Source organism: Hyla sarda, chromosome 12 (assembly GCF_029499605.1).
Source record: "Hyla sarda isolate aHylSar1 chromosome 12, aHylSar1.hap1, whole genome shotgun sequence".
Taxonomy (NCBI): Eukaryota; Metazoa; Chordata; class Amphibia; order Anura; family Hylidae; genus Hyla; species Hyla sarda.
The window spans coordinates 12,333,423-12,350,382 of NC_079200.1; the positions used below are offsets into that span (position 1 = coordinate 12,333,423).

At 46.3% G+C, this 16,960-nt stretch overlaps 1 protein-coding gene across 3 annotated transcripts in view; it reads right to left on the reverse strand.

The window, feature by feature from the left end:
- Nucleotides 1-16,960, reverse strand: part of GSS (glutathione synthetase) — a 175,590-nt gene that overhangs the window by 16,449 nt on the left and 142,181 nt on the right. For all 3 annotated transcript variants that reach the window (XM_056549302.1, XM_056549304.1, XM_056549303.1), the window contains 4 exons: nucleotides 10,772-10,852; nucleotides 5,727-5,804; nucleotides 5,513-5,579; nucleotides 143-337 (listed from right to left, as the gene is read on the reverse strand). In XM_056549302.1, the coding sequence (XP_056405277.1) occupies nucleotides 143-337; nucleotides 5,513-5,579; nucleotides 5,727-5,804; nucleotides 10,772-10,852 (421 nt within the window). The remainder of the gene's footprint in view (nucleotides 1-142; nucleotides 338-5,512; nucleotides 5,580-5,726; nucleotides 5,805-10,771; nucleotides 10,853-16,960) is intronic.

Here is a 16,960-nt window from a genome sequence, read left to right on the forward strand (position 1 = left end):
CGGGAGTACCCCTTTAAGGGTTAAAAAAAAAAGTGGTGAACTGCACAGGGCTGCCATTTTCATTCTTACATGATGGATTTGGATTGAGGAAAGAGTTTGTGTTTTTACAACATTATAGTTTTACATGGAAATCTCTACTTACAATATCCAAGGAGTAGAGGCCAGCGAAGGTCTCTCTCATTCGGGACACGGCTTTGGGTTGGTCCGGCAGGAACTTTTCCAGGACCAGCGGGCGGCTCAGTTCCTGTTGCACCTTCTTGGTACCAACCAGCTGGGTTGCCACATCTGGGCATTTCACTGCTCTGGACCTTTCCATCATAAGTCGAGCTTCCCAAGCCTTAAAAAAAAAATATCATATAGAAAATTTTAAATACACCCATAACATTTTACCCACTGGAGTGGTTCATCGTGACAGGTCATGTGCCGCACTTGTAACATACGGACCTTGTTCGCAGTGTTACAAGTTACAAATTTTTAGGCAATTTCAAATGTTTTTACTTTATATTTATTTACAGTTTTTAACCTCTTAAGGACGCAGGGCGTATGGATACGCCCTGCATCCCGAGTCCTTAAGGACGCAGGGCGTATCCATACGCCCGTGGGAATTCCGGCCCCCACCGCTAGCCGGTTGGGGACCGGAGCCGGATGCCTGCTGAAATCGTTCAGCAGGCATCCCGGCATATCGCCCAGGGGGGTCATTATGCCCCCCCATGTCGGCGATCGCCGCAGATCGCTGGACAATTCAGTCCAGCGATCTGCGGCGATTCCGGGTCAATCGGGTCTCCAGTGACCCGGTGACCCGGAATTACTGGCTGTTCGGGGCCGTCTCTGACGGCCCCGAACAGCCAGAGCCTGCAGGGGTGAGGTGGCACTGGTGCCACCTCACGATCGCCCTGATTCGTCGGCCGGATTACCGGCCGACCAATCAGGGCGCCTGCTGCGGGTGTCACTCCCGCACCCGCTCCGCCCCTCTTCCGGAGGACGTGAGCGGGTGCGGGAAGACGACCCCGGGTGCTGGGGACCCCGATCCCCGGCGTCCATGTTGGGATCGGGGCCCCAGGAGCGACGGCGGCGGCGAGGGACAGTCCAGCGATGAAGCAACAGCAGGAGGTGAGTTACAGCCTCCTGCTGTTGCTTAGCAACAGCTCCCAGCATGCAAAAAGGGCATGCTGGGAGCTGTAGTTATGCAACAGCAGGAGGCAGACCACCACAACTCCCAGCATTCCCTTATGGGCATGCTGGGACTTATGGTTTTGCAACAGCTGGAGGCACATTATTTCTATGGAAAAGTGTACCTTCAGCTGTTGTATAACTACAACTCCCAGCTTGCACAAACAGCTAAAGTGCATGCTGGGAGTTGTAGTGGTGCATCTGCTGGTTGCATAACTACAACTCCCAGCATGCCCGTTTGCTGTCGCTGACTGCTGAGAGTTGTAGTTTTGCAACAGCTGAAGGCACACTGGTTGTGAAACTTAGAGTTTTTTTTTTTACCTAACTCAGTGTTTCACGACCGGTGTGCCTCCAGCAGTTGCAAACTACAACTCCCAGCAGTCACCTTACACCATGCACCGTACATGCTGGGAGTTGCAGTTTTGCAACAGCTGGAGGCACACTGGTTTTGAAACACTGAGTAAGGTCACAAACTCCATGATACATAACCAGTGTGCCTACAGCTGTTGCAAAACTAAAACTCTCAGCATGTACAGTCTGTCAGCGCATGCTGGGAGTTTTAGTTTTGCAACAGCTGGAGGTCCCCCCCAATGTGAATGTACAGGGTACACTCACATGGGCGGAGGCTTACAGTAGGTATCGGGCTGCAAGTTTGAGCTGCAGCAAATTTTCTGCAACAGCTCAAACTGCCAGCGAGAAACTACTGTGAACCCCCGCCCGTGCGACTGTACCCTAAAAACACTACACTACACTAACACAAAAAATAAAATAAAAAGTAAAAAACACTACATATACACATACCCCTATACAACCCCCCTCCCCTCCCCAATAAAAATGAAAAACATCTGGTACGCCATGGTTTCCAAAACGGAGCCTCCAGCTGTTGCAAAACAACAACTCCCAGTATTGTCGGACAGCCGTTGACTGTCCAGGCATGCTGGGAGTTTTGCAACAGCTGGAGGCCCCCTGTTTGGGAATCACTGGCGTAGAATACCCCTATGTCCACCCCTATGCAATCCCTAATTTAGGCCTCAAATGCGCATGGCACTCTCACTTTGGAGCCCGGTCGTATTTCAAGGCAACAGTTAAGGGTCACATATGGGGTATCGCCGTACTCGGGAGAAATTGGGCTTCAAATTTTGGGGGGTATTTTCTGCTTTTACCCTTTTTAAAAATGTAAAGTTTTTGGGAAAAGAAGGATTTTAGGTAAAACATTTTTTATTTTTTTTACATATGCAATAGTCGTGAAACGCCTGTGGGGTATTAAGGTTCACTTAACGCCTTGTTACGTTCCCCGAGGGGTCTAGTTTCCAAAATGGTATGCCATGTGGGTATTTTTTGCGGTCCTGGCACCATAGGGGCTTCCTAAATGCGGCATGCCCCCAGAGCAAAATTTGCTTTCAAAAAGCCAAATGTGACTCCTTCTCTTCTGAGACCTGTAGTGCGCCAGCAGAGCACTTTTCACCCCCATATGGGGTGTTTTCTGAATCGGGAGAAATTGGGCTTCAAATTTTGGGGGGTATTTTCTGCTATTACCCTTTTTAAAAATGTAAAGCTTTAGGGAAACCAAGCATTTTAGGTAAAAAAAATTCGTGAATCACCTGTGGGGTATTAAGGTTCACATTACCCCTTGTTACGTTCCCCGAGGGGTCTAGTTTCCAAAATGGTATGCCATGTGGTTTTTTTTTTGCAGTTCTGGCACCATAGGGGCTTCCTAAAGGTGACATGCCCCCCAAAAACCATTTGACGCTCCTTCCCTTCTGAGCCCTCTACTGCGCCCGCTGAACAATTACCATAGACATATGAGGTATGTGCTTACTCAAGAGAAATTGGGTTTCAAATACAAGTAAAAATTTTCTCCTTTTTACCCCTTGCAAAAATTCAAAAATTGGGTCTACAAGAACAAGCGAGTGTAAAAAATGAAGATTGTGTATTTTCTCCTTCACTTTGCTGCTATTCCTGTGAAACACCTAAAGGGTAAAAACGCTTACTGAATGTCATTTTGAATACTTTGGGGGGTGTAGTTTTTATAATGGGGTCATTTGTGGGGTATTTCTAATATGAAGACCCTTCAAATCCACTTCAAACCTGAACTGGTCCCTGAAAAAAAGCGAGTTTCAAAATTTTGTGAAAAATTGGAAAATTGCTGCGGAACTTTGAAGCCCTCTGATGTCTTCCAAAGTAAAAACTCATCAATTATATGATGCAAATATAAAGTGGACATATTGTATATGTGAATAAAAAAAAAATTTATTTGGAATATCCATTTTCCTTACAAGCAGAGAGCTTCAAAGTTAGAAAAATGCAAAATTTTCAAATTTTTCATCAAATTTTGGGATTTTTCACCAAGAAAGGATGCAAGTTACCACAAAATTTTACCACTAAGTTAAAGTAGAATATGTCACGAAAAAACAATCTCGGAATCAGAATGATAACTAAAAGCATCCCAGAGTTATTAATGTTTAAAGTGACAGTGGTCAGAATTGCAAAAAATGGCCGAGTCCTTAAGGTGAAAAAGGGCTCAGTCCTTAAGGGGTTAAACCTGCACCAGTGTTGGAGCCAACATTTTCAGACTGGTGCTAAATAAAAAAAATTAAATTCTCCATCATTCTGCCCTCAATACTCAAAAATGACAAACTGATAATAGAAATGTTAGAAATCTTTGCTAATTTAACGAAAAGTAAAAAGTAAAATCTTGCGGTGATATAAGTATTCATACCCTTTACTCGGGACTTAGTTGAAGCCCCTTTGGCAGTGATTCCGGACTCCAGTCTTCTGGGGGATGAGGCCACAAGGTTTACACACCTGGATTTGGGGTTTCGCAGAGTGGTGCGGCAGTAAGAAAGGGACAGGGGAGGTGCTTCCTGAGCGCAACATGGTGCGGCCACAAGATGGAGGAAATGTAAGGGATCGAACACTGACGTCTGGCTATTATATATAATTTTGTCGCCAGTCCCAGGACCAGGGCGAGTTAAAGGGGTACTCCACCCACATACATCTTATCTCCCCTATCTAAAGCAGAGGGGATAAGATGTCTGATTGTGGGGGTCCTGTCACTGGGACCCCGTGCGATGTCCGTGCCAAACTGGGCATTTTTTAACAGTATGTTTAGAACGTTGGGTTTCCGCCGCGGGAGACGTGACGTGACGTCACGCCACCCACCCTAGTGACACCACGCCCCCTAGTGACGCCACACCCCCTACTGACGCCACGCCCCCTACTGACGCCACGCCCCCTACTGACGCCACGCCCCCACTGACGCCACGCCCCTACTGACGCCACGCCCCTACTGACGCCACACCCCCTACTGACGCCACGCCCCCTACTGACGCCACGCCCCCTACTGACGCCACGCTCCCTTATTCATGTCTATAGGAGGGGATGTGAGAGCCATCACGCCCCCTGCCATAGACATGAATAAAGGGGGCGTGACGTCACGTTACATCTCCCGCGGCGGAAACCAGCGGTGTCACGTCCCAGCGGCGGGACCCCGGCAATCAGACATCTCTGTACGTACCCCTTTAAACCCTCCCATGGTTACTCCTAATAGGAACAGCAAAACACAGAGAGGTTGCTATGGGAAGGGCCTTTTTTAACCTCTCTCTGTGCTTCCTGTTCCTATTAGGACCAATGAGAACATCATGAAAAAGCTTAATTTATTTTTATTTTAGCACAAGCACAAGGCCGCAACATGACAAAACGTGAAAAAAACTAAAAGGTTCTCAAGACTTTCTGAATGTGTTGTATATTATTGTTCCCCTCATGCTCGTGCTCTACTGAGGATCGACTGCAGGGATGAAACAAAAAATGCAAACACAAAATGTCAAAAAAGTAACAATGCAATGCGAACATAAAAAACATAACATAAAAATACTGAAGTTGAATTCAAAACGCCAATGACCTGTCGGTGCGGTCGGCGGATGCGTAGTGGCCGCAACTGTGGCAGCTTTAACGGGGTACTCCTCCAAAAAACATCTTATCTCTTATCCGTGCATGGTGCGAACTCCGCTCCATGCCAGATGACTGGCGGCTACAGCTGCCACGCCCCCTCCATTCATGTCTATGGGAGGAGGCGTGACGGCTACTTCGTAGCCGTCACACCCCCTCCCATAGACATGAATGGAGGGGGCGTGGTGTGCCTGCGCAAACACAGAAGCTCCAAGATTCCGTGTTCCGGATGCCGCCACTGCCGGCCCGGAGCTCGCATGGGTTCCCAGCGGCGGTACCCCCGCAGTCAGACATCTTATCCCACTATCGTTTGGATAGGGGGATAAGATGTTTTCCGGCGGAGTACCCCTTTAACCTGCATCGTAATAAAATCGGATAAACCGGATATACCAACCTGCTCAGTGTAATCCTGAGGCATGTATCCAGTTCTGAAATACGCGACCGCAACTTCATATCCGTCCCTGAAATAAAATGGGCTGTGTTAGAAATAAACTGATAAAGGACAGAAAAATGCAAGAAAGAATTAGCCTCCAGGACCACCTAAAATTGTACAAAAAACTAACAAAAACAACAAACTGTAAATAAGGGGAATCCGTACAAATACTTACACGTATAGACATTTCTTTTCATCCAGAGATCCCCTCTCATAGACATCCGAGAGACGTCTCCTGATCACTTTGATATTTCTAGTAAAGGAAATGCGGGATTATATAAACACACACATATATATATATATATATATATATATATATATATATATATATATATATAACTGATTATACAAACATGCATGGAGCTTGTGAGATGCTGATCACACGGAACTACAAGTTAATGCTAATTCTTAAAGAATATATATTATCACAGTGTGCTCAGCCATTATCCCCCATGGATTGTAAATGATCTAAATGTGGTGAATAAACACAGCGCTGTATATTGTTCCTAGTAGATCTGAACCAGGAAACCTAGTGCGCATGCGCAAGACCGCAGCTGTCAGACGGCGCGTCCTGAAGTGCAGAGTGATCGCGGTGCGCATGTCCGAAATAAGTTGGCCCCCGGGCAGAGGCGGCTCTACCAATTAGGCCATTTAGGCAGCTGCCTAAGGCCTCGATCTGGCCCTGACCACCGGAGGGGGCCCCCGTCACATTCTGGACATCCCTGTGTCCCGAAAGATCTTTTCGGGACACAAGGATGTCTCGTTCCCTTCTGCAGCCCCTCGTTAACTTTAAAAATGCTGGGGCCGCCGGGAGGTAGCGCACGCAGGATCGTCACTGACGTTCCGTACGTGCGCCCATAGCAACAGCAGAGCAGAGCAGCGAGGAGGAGGACGCGGGCGTGCATGATAAGTTACCTGTATGTTGTACGTAATCTTCAGTGTTCCGACCACAACTCCTCCGGTCCCGGAGGCCATAGCAGTAGATTGTAACCCCGGACCGGAGTGGTGGTCGGAACAGTGAAGTGGGGCAGTACACAGGCATATAGCCTCCAGCCATACACTGTATATGGCTGAAAGCTGTATGTCTGTGGGCGAACATACTATACCGCACACCTAATGTGGGGGAGCTGTACCGCACACCTAATGTGGGGGAGCTGTACCGCACACCTAATGTGGGGGAGCTGTACCGCACACCTAATGTGGGGGAACTTCTACTGCACCTATATGAGTGCAGGTCTGTGTGCATGCAAGCAAGAGTATGTGTGTGTGTATGTGTATGTGTATGTGTATGTGTATATATATATATATATATATATATATATATATATATATATATATATATATATATATATATATATACACACACACATATATATATATATATATATATATACACATATATACATATACACACACACAGCGTGAGTTTGTGCTTTAGGGTGCAATGCAATAGGCTGTGCACGCCTATGATCACAGTGATGTCAAAGTACAGGGATAATACACAGTGACGTCACAGTACAGGGATAATACACAGCAATGTCACAGTACAAGGATAATACACAGTGATGTCACAGTACAGCGATAATACACAGTGATGTCACAGTGCAGGGATAATACACACAGTGATGTCACAGTACAGCGATAATACACAGTGATGTCACAGTGCAGGGATAATACACACAGTGATGTCACAGTACAGGGATAATACACAGTGATGTCACAGTACAGCGATAATACACAGTGATGTCCCAGTACAGGGATAATACACAGTGATGTCACAGTACAGCGATAATACACAGTGATGTCACAGTACAGCGATAATACACAGTGATGTCACAGTACAGCGATAATACACAGTGATGTCACAGTACAGGGATAATACACACAGTGATGTCACAGTACAGGGATAATACACAGTGATGTCACAGTACCAAGGGAGAGATTTATCAAAAACCTGTGCAGAGGAAAAGGTGACCAGTTGCCCATAGCAACCAATCAGATCGCTTCTTTCATTTCTGAAAAGGCCTCTGAAAAATGAAAGTAGTGATTAGTTGCTATGGGCAACTTGTAATTTTTTCTCTTGCACAGGTTTTCATAAATCTACCCCTAAGTGATTATTTATCGTTTATTTTTTATTATCGCTTGCATGTATTATGTTCATGGGGGCCTCATGTCCAAGTTTTGCCGAAGCCCCCGGGCATGCGCATTAGTGCGATGGCGCTGAGGGAATGACACTACATCGCACCCGGAAGTTCTCGGCGCACGCGCCGGTAATAGCGCACAGCCTGCTAAGGATCATTAATACATGTATATAAGGCCACAGGGAATAACCATAGACATGACCTCTTGAAAAAGGTTACGAAACGTGCATCGGGGTCGGCGAGGTGCCGGAGCTGAACTTTTTATCATGGGTAAGAGCAATGTCCTGGTTGACGTGGGTTAGGGGGGGGATAACATCTACCTATAGGAATCTGGGACTCCAGAGTGGAGGGATATTAATCTCAGTCACATTGTATACTTATATCATAGGTTATACCCACCAAACTATTTACCCATGAGACACTATATACAATTATTGTATTAAATACTAGTAATATTATAGCGACTGGCATCCTTTGCCCTTTGTGCACTGTCAGTATTTGGCAGCTGTTACTGTAAACTCTATCCATGTGTAATATTGATTGATATGGTAATCATGTTTTAAATAAAAATACAATAAACTTTGATATTTTAGCAGTGTACGAGCTCTTTGTCCTCAGTATAAGTTATGGCAGGGCTAGACAAATCCTAGGCGCCAGGTCACCATGGTGGCTAAGAATTTCCTTGTAGGTTTTTGTCAGCCTTTTCTAAGGAGTTGTCTATATTTAGAAAAAAATTATTACTTGCCTCCATGTTTGTTCCCACACTGATCTCCTGATCCCCTGTTCTGCCACGGGTCAGCGCTAGAGAGTTACATGAGCAGTGGACATCACAGCCAATCAGCTGCCTCGGAGGTCACACTCCGTACTGGAATCACTGCTGATTGGATGTTACAGCCATTTGCTGCTCATGTAATACTGGAGCATTGACCGGAGGCAGAACGGGGGATCAGCACAGGAACTAAGGCAGCGGTGAGAAAATCAGCTTGTTTTGTTATTTTTTTTGAAAGATGAGGGGACACTGATGACAGTGACACATGAGGGGAGATCAGGAGATAATAATGATCATGACACAAAAAGGAAGATGAGGGGACACTAATGACTGTGACACAAGGGGAGAAACAGTAATGATTGACACAGGGAGAAATGAGGGGACAGTAATTACTGTGACATGGAGTGGAGGGGCACTGATGACTGACACAGGGAGAGATGAGGGGACACTAATGACTGACATGGAGAGGAGGGGACATTGATGACTGTGACACAGGGAGAGATATGAAGACAGTAGTAACTGTGACACAGGAAGGGATGATGGGACACTAATGACTGTGACACAGGGAGATGAGGGGACACTAATGACTGACACGGAGAGATGAGGGGACACTAATGACTGTGACACAGGGAGAGATGAGGGGACACTAATGACTGACACAGGGAGAGATATGAAGACAGTAGTAACTATGACACAGGAAGGGATGATGGGACACTAATGACTGACACAGGGAGATGAGGGGACACTAATGACTGACACAGGGACATGAGGGGACACTAATGACTTTGACACAGGGAGATGAGGGGACACTAATGACTTTGACACAGGGAGATGAGGGGACACTAATGACTGACACAGGGAGAGATGAGGGGACACTAATGACTGACACAGGGACATGAGGGGGCACTAATGACTTTGACACAGGGAGATGAGGGGACACTAATGACTGTGACACAGGGAGATGAGGGGACACTAATGACTGACACAGGGAGATGAGGGGACACTAATGACTGACACAGGGAGATGAGGGGACACTAATGACTGTGACACAGGGAGAGATGAGGGGACACTAATGACTGACACAGGGAGAGATATGAAGACAGTAGTAACTATGACACAGGAAGGGATGATGGGACACTAATGACTGACACAGGGAGATGAGGGGACACTAATGACTGACACAGGGAGATGAGGGGACACTAATGACTGACACAGGGAGATGAGGGGACACTAATGACTGACACAGGGAGAGATGAGGGGACACTAATGACTGACACAGGGACATGAGGGGACAGTAGTAAATGATAGAGGGAGATGAGGGGACACTAATGACTGTGACATAGGGAGATGAGGGGACAGTAGTAACTGTGACAGAGGGAGATGAGGGGACACTAATGACTGACATAGGGACATGAGGGGACACTAATGACTGTGACACGGGGAGATGAGGGGACACTAATGACTGTGACAGAGGGAGATGAGGGGACACTAATGACTGACATAGGGACATGAGGGGACACTAATGACTGTGACACGGAGAGATGAGGGGACACTAATGACTGTGACACGGAGAGATGAGGGGACACTAATGACTGACATAGGGACATGAGGGGACACTAATGACTGTGACACGGAGAGATGAGGGGACACTAATGACTGACACGGAGAGATGAGGGGACACTAATGACTGTGACACAGGGAGAGATGAGGGGACACTAATGACTGACACAGGGAGAGATATGAAGACAGTAGTAACTATGACACAGGAAGGGATGAGGGGACACTAATGACTGACACAGGGAGATGAGGGGACACTAATGACTGTGACACAGGGAGAGATATGAAGACAGTAGTAACTATGACACAGGAAGGGATGAGGGGACACTAATGACTGACACAGGGAGATGAGGGGACACTAATGACTGTGACAGAGGGAGATGAGGGGACACTAATGACTGACATAGGGACATGAGGGGACACTAATGACTGTGACATGGAGAGGAGGGGACATTGATGACTGTGACACGGAGATGAGGGGACAGTAATAATGGGCACACATGGAGAGATGAGGGGACACCAGTGACATCGCTTTGCGTAATCTACAGCATCCTGGCTCTTAATTTTTATTTTGCTGACCCCCAAATTCAAAACAAATTTGTCGAGCACTGGGTTAAAGAAAGCTAGGAGTAAACCCGCAGATTTTTTTTTCAAATTTTTTGGGGAACGAATGTGCAGTGAAGTGATCACAGGCAAAACAATTACTCCTATATCTACAGCCACTTACTTTAGATCCTGTTCTAAAACACTTACCTGTTCCACAGCTCGTTCTCAATGTACCGGTGATCAAATATGTTCCTCTGTACATTCTCAACCAAAAACATAACAACGGCCCTGAAAAGAAAATAATCCCATGTATAACAGCTGATTATAGTGGAGCCTATAGGTAATATTACAAACCTAATGGAAACACAAAGGGAATGCCAATCATTGCCTCAATATTTAATTTTACTGATTAGACAGCCATCTTGCCTTGTTTTTAACAGCATTTAGTGATATGCTTTACAGCAATACAACAATAGACTGAAGCTTTCCCACTGATATGAATAGGAAAGGCTTCTGGGTATACTTTGTGAGGTCTGAAGAGGTCATTCTACAAGGGAGGGGAGGCTGAGCTCCTATTATCTTATCTATATAATGGGGTCACCTTTTACTGTGCTGTTGCACTGATCCCTTCCCAGCAGCCTCCTCTTTATCACTGACAAAACAGGGAGTCTTCAGCTTAGCTTTAGGCCTAGTGGCCAGAATTCAGGATTATTTTAATATACATAGTTAAAAACATTAAAGGGGTATTCCAGCTTTAGACATTTTATCCCCTATCCAAAGGATAAGGGATAAGATGTCTGATCGCGGGGGGGGGGGGGGGGGGGGGCGCCGCTGGGACCCACCGCGATCTCCTTGCAGCACCCGCTTTATGTGTGGAGCTGCGTCTCGGAAACCGTAAGTTTTCGGGACTGGAGACATGACGTAACGCCACGCCCCCTCCAATAGACATGAATGGAGGGGGGCGTGGCGTGACGTCATGAGGGGGACGTGGCATTGTGTTACGTCTCCAGTCCCGGTTTCCGAGCCTGGAGATGCAGCTCTGCACATAATGCGGGTACTGAAGGGAGATCGTGGGGCGTCCCAGCGGAGGGCCCCCCACGATCAGACATCTTATCTAGGAGATAAAATGTCTAAAGCCTCAAAACCCTTTTAAACATAAAAACTTGATTTAAATAATAGGTCATTTTCTGATGACACATTCCCTTCAGAACTGCTCATATGGGTCTTTTCTTTAGAAAGGTGGTCCCGTTGCTGCCCCTGACCCCCCCCCCCCCCCCCCCCCCCGATCTCCCGCAGCATCTAAACAAAAGGCACGTTCCTGCGGCAGTGGTCATGACGTCACGACCACGCCCCTCGTCACGTCACACCCCCTCCATTTATGTCTATGGGAGGGGGCGTGTCACACACCCCCTCCCATAGACATGAATGGAGGGGGTGTGGCGTGACCTCACGGCCTCCGGCTCAAAGGGTTCTGAACAAAATGTTCAGAACGCTGAGCACCCTACCCCCTTTAAATATATTGGGCCTCGTGGTCAGAATGGAAACTGTAAGATTTCATTGACCTCATGCCACTGCTTTCTTAGGCTATCCTGGTGCAAAGGCAATGGAGGCTCTTCAGCGATGGCTCCCGCTTTTGTCTCAGACGCAGTGATAGCGGTAGATTGGCCTGGAGACCACGTGGGCAACACCATGAAGAGACCTTCACAAGAGAACATCACACTGGACCAACTTACGGTATGGTGTGAAATAATATACAGTTAAACCAGTGTTGCGGCAATTTCTACAAAGGGTCCCTGGAACCATTTTTCAACACAACCACACCAGGGCACGTGTTTCCAGCGCTATTCTGAGCAGTCGGCGTAGTCTAAATGTGCTACCATGGCCCTGCGGCCTCTCCGGACTTGTCTCCAATCAAGCACATCAGGGACATTGGAAATTACAAGTTACAACCAGAGGATCGTGAGGATTTGCAAATCCAAATGTATTCAGCGTGGCAGAACATTCCACAGACAACCATTAACCCCTTCCCGCAAAATCAAGTACATGTACCTGATGAATAAAAACTGTCACAGCACCGACGGGCGCTGCAACAGTTTCGCGATCTTGGCTGTGACACACTGCCCGGTAACGGGTGTCACCATCCAGGGACCAATCGCGCTGGTCCCTGGTTCAGGATGAGGGGACACTAATGACTGTGACACAGGGGGAGAGGAGGGAACACTAATGACTGTGACACAGGGAGAGAGGAGGGGACACTAATGACTGTGCCATGGAGAGGAGGAGACACTAATGACTGTGACAGAGGGAGAGGAGGGGACACTAATGACTGTGACACAGGGAGAGATGAGGGGACACTAATGACTGTGACATGGAGAGGAGGGGACACTAATAACTGTGACATGGAGAGGAGGGGACACCAATAACTGTGACATGGAGAGGAGGGGACACTAATAACTGTGACATGGAGAGGAGGGGACACCAATAACTGTGACATGGAGAGGAGGGGACACTAATAACTGTGACATGGAGAGGAGGGGACACCAATAACTGACAGAGGGAGATGAGGGGACACTAATAACTGTGACATGGAGAGGAGGGGACACCAATAACTGACAGAGGGAGATGAGGGGACACTAATAACTGTGACATGGAGAGGAGGGGACACCAATAACTGTGACATGGAGAGGAGGGGACACCAATAACTGACAGAGGGAGATGAGGGGACACTAATAACTGTGACAGAGGGAGATGAGGGGACAGTAATGACTGTGACATGGAGAGGAGGGGACACTAATGACATGGAGAGGAGGGGACACTAATGACTGTGACATGGAGAGGAGGGGACACTAATGACATGGAGAGGAGGGGACACTAATAACAGTGACAGAGGGAGATGAGGGGACACTAATGACTGTGACATGGAGAGGAGGGGACACTAATAACAGTGACAGAGGGAGATGAGGGGACACTAATGACTGACAGGAAGATGAGGGGACACTAATGACTGACAGAAAGATGAGGGGACATTGATGACTGTGACAGAGGGAGATGAGGGGACACTAATGACTGACAGAGGGAGATGAGGGGACACTAATGACTGACAGGAAGATGAGGGGACACTAATGACTGTGACAGAGGGAGATGAGGGGACACTAATGACTGACAGGAAGATGAGGGGACACTAATGACTGACAGGAAGATGAGGGGACATTGATGACTGTGACAGAGGGAGATGAGGGGACACTAATGACTGACAGGAAGATGAGGGGACATTGATGACTGTGACATGGAGAGGAGGGGACACTAATGACTGACACAGGGGGAGATGAGGGGACACTAATGACTGTGACATGGAGAGGAGGGGACACTAATGACTGTGACAGGAAGAGGAGGGGGACATTGATGACTGTGACACAGAGGGAGATGAGGGGACAGCAAGTGTTTTCAACCCCGGGAAGCCTGGCTCCTCCTGCTGGCTGAGGAGAGAAGCGATCGGAGAAGCAGCCGATTCAGGAGGGCCAGAGAAATACATTAGATTGCCCCAAATGTGCCATAAAAGCCCCCATTAACCCCTTCAGTGCAGTGACAGTGACAGTGAAGCGGGAAGGAGTAGAGAGAGATAATCCTGCCACCTGTCACTGATCATCCTATCAGTCTCTGTTAACTCCTTTACTGCCAGATCACCCTCAGTGACACTATACATTAACCCCTTCACTGCCAGTGACTGTCAGTTGTCATCATGTCTGTCCGTGATCATCCTGTCATCCTGTAACCCCTCCGCTGCCAGATCACACCCAGTGACCTATCCATTAACCCCTTCACTGCCCGTGGACATCCTGTCATTTGTCATCCTGTTTAATTCCATTGGTTTATGAAAAAAAGAAGAAAAACAAAATCTAAAAAATATTAACTGGTTAACGACCATGGACGTGTATACTCGTCCATGTGCCGTTAACAGGTTATGGCACGGGCTCCCGACTCGAGCCCGCATCATACCGGCCGGCCCCCAGCCGATTCCAGTAGCTGGGGGCCAGCGTTAATAGCTGACATGCGGTGATCGCCGCGGCCGGCTATTAACCCTTTAGATCGCCGCTGTCAAAGTTGACAACGGCGTCTAAAGGAAGCTGTGAACACTCCCTGGTGGTTCAGTGGGGTGGATCGCCCCCCAGCCAGGACCAGGCTTTATCAATTGAGCGCAGACCACACAGATCAATGTGGTTCTATGAACCACATTGATCTGTATGAGGAATCTAATGATTCCTCCTAAAAGTCCCTTAAGGGGACTAATAATGTGTAAAAAAAAAAAGTTTAATACAAGTAAAAAAATTTTAAAAAAACACATTAACTCCTTCCTTATTAAAAGTTCAAATCACCCCCCTTTTCCCAAATTCCATGTAAAAAATATAAAAACATAATAAAAATAAACATATGTGGTATTGCCGTGTGCGTAAATGTCCGAACTATAAGTAATTAAACCGCACGGTCAATGGCGTATACATAAAAAAAATAAAGTCCAAAATTGCGTATTTTTGGTCACTTTGTATACTCCTAAAAAAAATTTTTTTTTATAAAAAATTATCAAAAAGTCCCATCAAAACAAATATGGTACCGATGATAACTTCAGATCATAGCGCAAAAAAGTTATAGGGGTCAGAAGAGGACAATTTTAAACATACTAATTTGGTGCATGTAGTTATAAATTTTTTAAAGTAGTGAAATAAAGAAAAACCTAAAAATTTTATAAATTGGGTATCATTGTAACCATATGGACCTACAGAATAAATATATGGTGTCATTTTTACCGAAAAGTGCACTGCATAGAATCGGAAGACCCCAAAAGTTACTAAATGACTTTTTTTTTCCCCACAAATATTTTTTTCTGGGTTTGCAGTCAATTTTGTGGTGAAATGATTGATGTACAATTGGTGGCGCAAAAAATAAGCCCTCATATGGGTCTGTAGGTGAAAATTAAAAGCATTATGATTTTTAGAAGGTGATGAGGAAAAAACAAAAGTGCAAAAAAAGGGGTTAAATAAAATACACTTTTAGTTAACGCCTAGGGAAAGTCTAAAGGTTGGAGTCACCCTTGTTAGGGCGAGTGCTCTGTTAGGCAGGGTCAGTCCGAAGAAAGTTTTTCAAGTTCTTGTTATAAAAAAATAAAAATGTAAAAAAAATATTTTTCTAAATTATTAGTTAAAGGTGAATTGGTGTCACATACCAGCGTTTAGTGACACTTGTCATTTTTTACATTTTGCTTGCCTCCTAGATCATTATCTAGGGTGCTATCAGAAGGGAGGTGAGACAACTCGGGGTACCGCCGTCACCGCCCTGTACCTCATTGCTGTCCGCCTGCATTTGACACCTGTCATTTTTGCTGTTTTTTTCAGTATTTTAAAGGGGTATTCCGGGAATTTTTTTTATTTGACTGTGCTACAGGGGCTGTAAAGTTAGTGTAGTCCATAATATAGTGTCTGTACCTGTGTGTGACGGTTTTCTCACAATTCTTCTGTGATTTTCACCCCAATATTTATTTTTATCAGCATACAATATGACTGCTGTCTCGGATTTTTCCCAGCTTGCAATGCGGCCGAGACCTGACGTCACTAGTCAGCTGATGACAGGGAGCCTGTCTGCTTCAATGGGTGGAGAGAGCAATCTGCAACTAATGCAACAGCTGTAGGCACCCTGATTGAAAACCACAGGTCTGCAGATCATTTATGTTTCAATGGGTGGGGTGGCTGATGTGTGGGAAGGAGGAAAATGGGATTCTGGGATTTGTAGGCAAACAAGAAAATTGAAAAAAGGAAATACAAGTTCACAGAAAGCTAGCCACAGTGTTCTGGTAATCTCACAGCATAGCCATTTAGCCCAAGACAAGCGAATATCCTTCCTAAGCATGTCCATTACTGCCAGCCAGGTACGTACTAAAATCACCTTATGCTGGAGAACCCCTTTAAGTAAAAAAAAAAAACTAAAACAACATTTTTTAGTTAGCGTCTAGGGAAAGTCTAAAGGTTGGAGTCGCCCTTCTTAGGGTGAGTGCTCTGTTAAGCAGGGTCAGTCCGTAGAAATTTTTTCAAGTTCTTGTTGACGAAATTGGTGTTGCAGTTGTCGCATACCAGCGTTTAGTGACACTTGTCGGTTTTTACGTTTCGCTGCAGTTGGGGTTCCAGTTGTCACATACCAGCGTTCAGTGACACTTGTCAGTTTTTACATTACACCTGCCTCACAGATCTTTTTCTAGGGTGCCATCAGTAGGGAGTTGAGACACCTAGTGGTACCGCCATCACCGCCCTGTACCTTATCACTGTCCACCTGTGTGTGACACCTACAAAATGACTAAACGTGTCTACAGCGCAGAAGAGGCCTATGAGACGCTGTTTGCTTATTCTGGCT